The sequence below is a fragment of the Phocoena sinus genome, chromosome 14 (genome assembly GCF_008692025.1).
Source record: "Phocoena sinus isolate mPhoSin1 chromosome 14, mPhoSin1.pri, whole genome shotgun sequence".
In the NCBI taxonomy this organism is placed as follows: Eukaryota; Metazoa; Chordata; class Mammalia; order Artiodactyla; family Phocoenidae; genus Phocoena; species Phocoena sinus.
The window spans coordinates 89,038,263-89,047,371 of NC_045776.1; the positions used below are offsets into that span (position 1 = coordinate 89,038,263).

General features: G+C 58.1%; 1 protein-coding gene across 1 annotated transcript in view; it reads right to left on the bottom strand.

Annotated features, from left to right (window-relative positions):
- The window catches only part of GALNT9 (polypeptide N-acetylgalactosaminyltransferase 9), a 90,779-nt gene extending 82,277 nt beyond the window's left edge, over positions 1 to 8,502 (bottom strand). The window contains exon 1 of the mRNA XM_032602837.1: positions 8,283 to 8,502. Within this exon, the coding sequence (XP_032458728.1) occupies positions 8,283 to 8,502 (220 nt within the window). The remainder of the gene's footprint in view (positions 1 to 8,282) is intronic.
- Between the last annotated feature and the right edge of the window lie 607 nt (positions 8,503 to 9,109).

Consider the following 9,109-nt stretch of genomic DNA (forward strand, 5'->3'; position numbering starts at 1 on the left):
GAGGTGGGGTGCAGCGTGAAGACACCTGCCCTAAGTGGCGCTGACTGAGGATCAGCAGGTCCCTGCTTCTTGGGTCCTTCTGACCGCACAGGCCACCAGGTCAGGAACAGAGATGCCAGCCCTTCCAGCAGCGGAGGGACCTTGGAGGCGAGGAGGTGAAGGCCTAGAGCTTAGCAGTTGACCTCCGCGGGTCTCAGAGCCACGTGAATTTTCTCTGGGTAGCTCTCTGGACACACCCGCTCCCAGCTGCCAGGAGTCTGCTCTGACACCTGCAGCCCGGGAGGGAGCACGTACCTCACAGCCCTGTTCGCGGGGGCAGCAAGGGCTTCCGGCAGCCCCAGGCAGTGCCCAGCGCTCTCTGACTGTGCCACAGGGCGGGGCCGCCCTTACACCAGGGCCACGCCGGATACGAGGCTGTCTTCCTCCACCTGCGCCAGGCCAGCTGTTCATCTCCACAAGGGTGCGCGGGGCCCTCACCTTCCTGGGCCTCTGTCCTCCTCCAGCCATTCCAGATGCCTGTCCCCCTTCCTCACTGCTTGGCTTTGCACCCTCTGTGGGGTCTCCTCCCATATTCATTCATCCATAATCCATCCACCTCCCCACCCATTCCCCTGTCCACTCAAACGTCCTCCCTCCCTCCCTCCCTCCAACCATAAATCCATCCATCCGCCCAGTGAACATTTATTGAGAAGCTATTATGTGTCAGGCACTTTCACATGCATCATCTTGTCTAATCGCCTCAAAATCCTTTCACGGGGCTTCCCTGGTGGCGCAGTGGTTGGGAGTCCGCCTGCCGACGCAGGGGACGCGGGTTCGTGCCCCGGTCCGGGAAGATCCCACGTGCCGCGGAGCGGCTGGGCCCGTGAGCCATGGCCGCTGAGCCTGCGCATCCGGAGCCTGTGCTCCGCAACGGGAGAGGCCACAGCAGTGAGAGGCCCGCGTACCGCAAAAAAACAAAAGCAAAAACAAAAAATCCTTTCATGGAAGGATGATCACCCTCCCCATTTCACAGATGGGAAAACCGTGGCTCAGCGAGGGGAACTGACCTGCCACGGTCTCCCAGCTGGGGTTTGGGTCATCTATCCAACTCCAGTGTGCAGCTCCAAACTCCTCTCCTTCCAGGAAGCCCTCCTGACCTTCAACACAGCCCATCAGCACCGTGCTTTCTTGTCACTCACACTCACTGCCTTAGAGAACAGAGAATGCCAGGCAGTTGCCTCCCCACTACCTGGCTGTAAACTCTCAGAGGAAGGCACCCAGGCTCTGAGCTTTGGGCACCCCGTCCTGTGCTCTGCAAGCAGCCAGCGTTGGTTCTGTGAATAAAGTGTGAACTGGATGAAACCACCTCCCTGATCCCCACTCCCCAACTTCCCGTGGATGCCTGGGGGCCATGCGTTTTTCTGCAGGGGTGGGGCTGCATCAGAAAGGGACCCACAGGGCTGGCGGAGTCGGTGGGGGGAAGGTCAGGGGACTGTGGACAAGCGGAAAAGAGAGCTGGAGCTCTCAGCCAAGTCAGCTGAGCGAGACCCACGCGCCAGGCATCGCCCAAGAGCTCACATGCTTCCCTCACTTACTTCTCACAGTGATACCAGGAGATAATTAGTATTTCATCCCATTTTACAGGTGAAGAAACTGAGAGCAAGGCTGAGAGCAAGGAGGCTGCCCAAGGCTGCAGGGAGCAGGGCTGCTTAACCAGGTGGTCTGGCTCTGCAGCCACATTTTAGCTGCAAAGCTCTGCTCCACCAAAGAAGGTAAGCTTTTCTCCTTCCCTGCGTCCACTGCTAAGAGCTCAAGCACATGGAATATTAACACATTTCCCACAGTCTGCTCACATAGTGTGAAAATAGTCCCTTGCATAACCCAGGCACTTTCTGTTACTTTCTTTCTCTGAAATGAAATCGAGGCTTGCTGGGTTTCAGATGCAGCTCTGTCCCCAGAGCTGGCTTTGACTGGACTATATCCTGTTAAAAGTACAAGCAGTCCTTTTCGCTCTAGCCGGAGGCATAAGCCCTCACCACCGAGCTGACCAGGCTGATGTCTCCCAGTCCATCCCCAGGGAGACGGTCCAGGGCAGGGACCCTGGCGCCAGCGTGCCGGGGTCCAAATCCCACCACTACTGTCCCCGCTGGGACATCAGCCCCGAGAGGCAGGAACCCGTGCCTCAGTCACTCCTGACTCGGCATCAGGAACACGTGAGGAGTGAACAACACACGGATAAAGGAGATTTTCCATCATTCCAGAGAGGGAGAGCTTCCGCCTGCAGCGGAGTTTCCGAGGACCCCTCTCGCCGTGAATCGGCCTTACCCCTCCCTCCTTTGACACCTGGCCAACCTCCCTTCAAGGGTACCTGTGCTTTTTGAGAGCAGAACAGAGAAGCTGACCAAACTGTTCCAAGACCTGGATCCCATCTGGGAATGTCCTCAGTGGGACATCGGATATGGAAATGGATAGAGACATTTTTTTGTCGAGTTTCCAGCCAACGAAGGATAAGCTGTCCTTTCAGAATACGGTGCCGAAACTTTGAAATATGCAGATTGCTGGGCTGAATTGTAAATGCAATCACTTAGCCCCGGCACACGCCTGAGGTGGGGATCACCGCCTGCATGAATTATTCCTAGAAGCGCTGGCCCCCTGGGTCTGCAGACAGAAGTCTGCGGATAGAGCCAGCCCGGGTGAGGTCCGCTCCTCCCAAGGGAGTTACGTGAGCGGTGTTTATCTCAGGGTGAAGCATCCCTGCCTCTCGTCCCCTGAAAATGCCAAGGCCCCGGTCTGCACAGCGCTAACCTCTGTGACCAGAAGTGGCCTCGGCTGTTCTGACTCAGCAGTGGTCAGCTGGGGTCAGAGCCAGACCAGCAGGCAGAGGATCACAGGCAAAGAAGAGGGAAAAAGGCAAAACCAACGCGCTCTTGATCTTCTCAGGGTGAGTGAAATGTAATTGCAGGCAGCTCCAGCGGAGGAGAAGGGAAAAGGTGATTCTTGCCAAACACCCCGCTGGCCGAGGCTGTGTGAAGCCCGGGCTCCAGCTGGGAGCACCAAGTATTTTCTCACTTTCTGTAGTAAATCAACAACAGTGGGGGAGATGTGAGACGGATGCAGGGGGATAAGGCCACTCAGTTAATGACCCGGAGTGGGGGGAAGGGCCAACCAGTTAAATGCTGCCACTTTGAAGCAAGACCGGCCAGGACCCGTGATTAAACCCCGAACAGACTGCAGCTGTTCTTTCAGCCACGGTGGCTTTGACTGTTGGGATGGGCAATGCAGGACATTTTAGCTCGTAAAGCAGATTCAGGGAGGATGGAGCTGGATGAACTCAAGCTGGAAAGGCCCCGGAACCAGCGGGGAGCTACTCCTGGAATTAAAACTCACAATGAACAGGGGAAGCTTTGTGATGAAATGTACATGCCCTACGGGTGGAACGTGGTCTTCAAAATGGAGCCACTCATGCACAGAAGGGGCTCGGAAACCCCTCCTGAGAAGCCGGCTCTCAGGGGTGGGCGGGCTGGTACAGGAGTGCCACAGAGGCAAGGGGTGGTCCAGTGACGCGGCCAGCCCCCCTCCGGCCTCAAGAACCTTCCATGCGCTTCTCAGACTCCCACCCAGCCCCTTCTCCACGGCGCTCTCCTGCAGGCTCCACCCAAGTGTGTCCTTCATACTTCGGTCGCGTAAACGGTACCGACGAGACATCCTCCCGGTGCCACAGTCTGAGGCACTTGCTGTCCTCATGCGGCTTGTGCTCTCGTGTGACGTCTGAATCCCCGCCGCAGGTGGGGAAACCTTGGACGCCTCCCCAGATTCAGCTTCTCAGCTGTGGCATCTGCCTACTGCCGAAGCAAGCACCACAGCATGGGAAGACGGCTGCACGAGGAGACACTTGCTCCCTCTGTGGCCCGAGAGTCCAAGGGAAACGCCTTCTCTCCACCCTTCTGCTTCTCACCTTCCCCCGGGGGCCTCCCGGCCCCAGCTCCTACAGGCTTCGATTATTAAAACTCACGGTGCTCAGACTCTTGGTAGGATTTCAGCTTCCCGATCTGAAACCTGGGCCCCGCCGCAGCGGAGGCAGCCTCGGGGACACACGCCCCTTGGCAACATGACAGCCCAGCTCCCCACTCTTCCCACCCCCTTCCTCCATGCCCGCACCCCCCGTACCATCCCCTCTGCTGCTCTGACGCAGACCCGGGCTTCCCAAAGTGTGGGGTCGGAGCCCTGGCAGGACCGGCACACAGGATAGGATTGTTGGCAGGAAATGAACACGGTGTTAAACAGCATTGACTCGCGCCATGCGACTTATCCCCTTTTAAAGTCTGTCTCGATCTCCCGATCTCTTCAAGGAGAAGGTCTTGGTTTCATGCCAACATATCCCCCATACTCGAGAATCTCCCTTTTAACAAAGAGAGGGCAGGCTTCTGGCTCAGAGCCTCTGGTGACAGCTGCGTCACGGTGGAATTAAAGGGCACGATTTTGTTTTCATGGCGTTCACTCACGTAGTCCCCTCCTGCTTATGGGTACCGTGGTGATTTGCAATTGTCTTTTAAAATAAATTTATTCTAAACAAAACAATTGTTTAGAGAAAGATCCGCTCGCTCGCTCATCCAACAGATATTTACAAGGCACTAACTATATGCAAGGTGCCTCCCTAGGCCCTTGGCATCTAGAGTTGTGAATAAAACAGACACAAACTCCCACCCTGAGATGAAGAGCAGAACAGGTGTGCACAAATCTGGTGAAACAGTACCAGTCTTATGTGAATGTCTCTAGCTTGAGAGACAGCAGGGCCAGCAAGAACCTGTTCCCAGTGGAGGGGAAGTGACGTTGGCAGGGCTGGCGGGAGGGGGCCTGCACCTGAGATGTCCAAGGCCGTTGCCTGGTAGACCACAATTGGACCTTCTGTTATTTTAACCTGAACTTTTAATAAGTGCAGAAATGTACATCATTCTGAAGCAAGTATGCTTTTAGCAGCTGCCATCACTAACTTTCTAAACAACCTGGGGCAAGTCCTGCTGTCTCACTGGCCCTCAGCTTTTCCATCTGTACAATGGGCCCGTGGCGTTGACTTCTGACTGTAATGGCTTCGACCTCTGACTGTAAAGCACTTGGGCTGGGGTGGGTCTGGTTAGAGGGAATTAACGCACATGTGTCTGAATTTTAAAAACCAGCCAACCAACCCAAATGGAAACCCTCCCATCCCATCCCCAGCTTGAATTCAGCCTCTGCTCCGAAGGGGTCATAAGAAGGCAGAAGGGCTTGAACATACGACCAACTGAATGGGACTCTCTTTCCCTTCTCACAGAGCTCAGAGGTTGTCCAATTCCACTTTCAAAAGACTCGCTGTGCCAGTTGCAGGCAACGGAACCAGGGATGCTGTATTTTATGTGTAAATTAAGATATTCAGAAGGATGATTTTTGTCTACAAACATTTTTTCTTGCCTTGAGCGCTGAATTTAGAAGCAAACTCTCGTGTACATACAGGATGTGACTACACTGCATTTCCTTAAAGAATATTTTCCCCCGGGTCCTGTGAATTTGAATCTACACACACCACTTAATAAGTCTTTGCTGAGGTCAACAAGACATCTCAAGTAAAGGTCACTGGACCGGCTAAAGAAAGGGTGTGGGGAGAGCTGGGGAGAATACCCTGCCTCTGGGCCCTGCTCCCGGGGACAGCCTTTCCTTCCCGCCAGCTCCTTCAAGCCAGGAGAGGTATTTCTAGAAAGCAGTCAAAGCAAAGGAAATCTAAGCAATAAGTCAATTTTGTCTGGGTTTCTCCCTCTCCTTTCTAATCTCAGCTGAATTAGTGTCGAGTAGAAACTCCAGGAATCCATTTCATATCTCTTGGATCTAAAACACAACAGACACTAGTGCAAAGGGCAGCGGCTCGCCTCTTCCAGGAAGCATTCTCTTTGCCGTGCTTCAACACCCTTTAACACGGGAACTGGTGCCAGTTTGAAGGGGTGAGCGCCGCTTTCACACAGCTTCTTGTGAACAAAGGTCGGCCCCACTCCTGCACTGTCCTATCCTTAGGGACCGACCTGGGCTGAGTGTTAGATTGGGGCTCTCTTGTCATTTCCAGGAACAAATACTGAATGACCCCTGGGTAAGATGCTATGCTAGGCACATGGCCTAAGAGAGGGATGCAAGACGGATTCATCAAAGAGAGTGGGGTTGGGGGGAGTGGACAGAGGGACAGAACAGTTGGAGGAAGGGGTGGGTAAAGAAAGGAGAAGGAGGGCTTCCCTGGTGGCGCAGTGGTTGGGAGTCCGCCTGCCGATGCAGGGGACGCGGGTTCGTGCCCCGGTCCGGGAGGATCCCACATGCCGCGGAGCGGCTGGGCCCGTGAACCATGGCCGCTGAGCCTGCGCGTCCGGAGCCTGTGCTCCGCAGCGGGAGAGGCCACAACAGTGAGAGGCCCGCGTACCGCAAAAAAAAAAAGAAGAAAGAAAGGAGAAGGAGAGAGGGACATTGATGACAAGGAAGAGACTTGCTGAAGGGAAGAGGGAGGAAAGATTTTAAAAAGAAGAAAGGAGAAAGGGTGGGAGGAGGGGGAAGAGGGGAGCGAGGGGAAGGGAGAGAGGAAGGAGGGAGAAGCCGGGAGACAGGAGGGGGAGAGGCGGGGGTGGGCCTGGGGATAACACTCCACTTTCCCGAAACCCTTCATCATCTCCCATCAGTGTTGGGAAAGTCGGTCGAAGGTCTTGGCTTTTTCTGCCTCTAAGAATCCTGGTCCCTTCTCACCCTGAAGGGTGGGGAGAACGGCTCTCGGTGCTGAGATGGCCGTCATGATGTGACAACCCGACACGCTGCCAGTGTTTTTATATAATCCTCTGGTTTCCCCATAAAACAGACCATAACACCCTGGCAAGTACACTTCAATAAAGCTGTGTGCTATTACTGGGGCACGCCGCCTTCCCAGAGATGAATCACTGCCAGAATGGTCAAATGGCAGTTGAACCAAACTTTTCTCCCCTCGTGGCTTCAGTTGAGCAGGAGAGATCAGAAAAGCCGCGGAGCCCACCAAAAGTACCTCCAGAGAAAAACCAGGAGTTCGGGGATGGTGAGAAGGTGCTTGGGAAGCCAGAGGATGCTCTGCCTTCCCCGAGCAGGTGGGCACGGCTGCGGACACCTCCTGCGTCCCGGGCATCACCAAGCCTCAGGTTCAGAGCCGCTGCTCCGAGGCCGGCTGGGCCTCCAGAAGAAAATCCTGAGATGACCCTCACATCGGGCGGGCGCCATGCAGAACAGGCCCTGCCTGTGCAAGCTGACTCCCAGACAGCTCCTGCTGGAGCCTGTTACTGGCGCTGCCTGAGGGGTGTTGCTGGGTCTGCTGATGCAGAAACCAGAATAGCACAGGACAGAGGGGAGCCCACGAGTGAGGTAAGCACTAACTTTCCTCCTTCCTCCTTGTACCTCGGCACCGAGTGAACCGACGGGGGAGCAGTCGCTTTCTTCTGCTCCGCTGCATCCCCAAGTGGAAAAGTACTCCCCCCCCTTCCCCTCACCCTCCTTGACTCCCACTCTGACTCTCAGGGTGACCCACACCTGCTTGGGATGAAACAAGGCGCCCACCTCCAGGAGCTGGGCTTCCTGTAGACGCTTCCAAGGACTCCAGGGTCCATCTAGGTAACTAACACCTGCCAAGCCCCTGCTAGGCCCTGGAGTCTCTTCATCCACGAGCCACAGGCTCACGGCCTCAGACGTGGCCCACGACTCTTTGTGGAGTGAGCCCCGAGCATCCCCAGGACGGGGGGCTGAACGGGCCCAGTGGCCGGGGGTACCTTTCTCCACCAACATTTAAAGGACACCTCTGAAGGGCAGTGCCACCACCCCACCTCTCTGCACCTCCTCCCCGAGGGAGGGGAGTGAGTCCGGGCTAAGCCCCGATGCGCCGCATCTCCCGGGGCATCACAGCTCTTGTCCTGGGCACCGCCTGCTCTTAACGCAGGCCCCACAACCTCTAGAAGTTCTCTCACATCCCCTCGGGGGACAAGGCGGATTCCCTTCATGTGTGCTGGGGGGAGGGGGGACGGTACGCAAGGGTCCACTGGACGAGTGAATGCGTGCGTGGCCGAGCAGGCCAGTGCCCTCTGCCACACGGAGCCTTCATCGCCTTTGGCCTCCTGCCTAATTCCCTGCCGAGAAACAGGAGTCCGACCCCAGCCCTGGTTGGCCATCGGCCCCTGGTGTCCTCGGAGGTTTTAGCGGTCGGGCGCAGTGCGGCGTCCCAAGCACGGGGACGCTTCCCCCCTGCCCAGCGCCTCTGTCCCGAGCGGGGCGCTGGCTCGGCTCACCGTTCAGCTGGGTGTAGACCACCTCCTCCAGGTGGTCGAGGCGTTGCAGGATGGCCTCGCGCTCCGCCAGCGCGCCCGCCGTGGCGTGCCGGCTGCGCACGATCCGCACCGGCCCCTCTGAGCGGTCCTGCAGGCGGCAGTACACCGAGAAGAGGACGATGCCCACGAACACCAGGATGTTGACCGTCAGCAAAGTTTTTATCTTCCTGGCCACCGCCATGAACGCGGCTGGAAGCTGGGGGCTGCCTCACCCGCGGGGCATCCCCGTGGGCCCGGCGGCCGCAGGAGCCTCCGTCTGGCCCGCTGCTTCGGGGACCGTGAGCCAGCCCGGCTTGCCGCGGGCTGGGGGCTGCGGACCCGCTGCGCGCTCTGCCGCCTGTCCCCGGGAGCTGTCCCTTCAGCACCGCCCGCGCCGGCTCAGCACGCCCCTCCGCCTCCCGGGTTCCCCACGCGCAGGGGCTGCCCGGGGCCGCGGATGCGGGGGGCACCCGGCATCCTCTGCAGAGGGGCGCGGCCCAGTCTCGGGGGCGGCGGGGCGGGCCTCGGGGCCCGGAGAAACGACGGAGGTGCGGGCCGGCAGGCGCTCGGCTGGCGTGCGGCTCCTGCCCGCCCCGCCGCCACGGCGCCGGTGCGGAGTGACGCGGCCGCCCAGCTCATCAGCATGCAAGCGGGGCCCGCACCCTCCCCCGCAGGCCCACCCTCCCGGGACGCCCCCTCCGGGACCACCCTCCCCTCCCCTCACCTCCCCTGCGGGGCGCAAGGTCCGGCGCGCGCTCCCGGCGCCCGAGCAGGGTGGGGCGGGGCCTCGCGCTCAGGGTACCCCGACC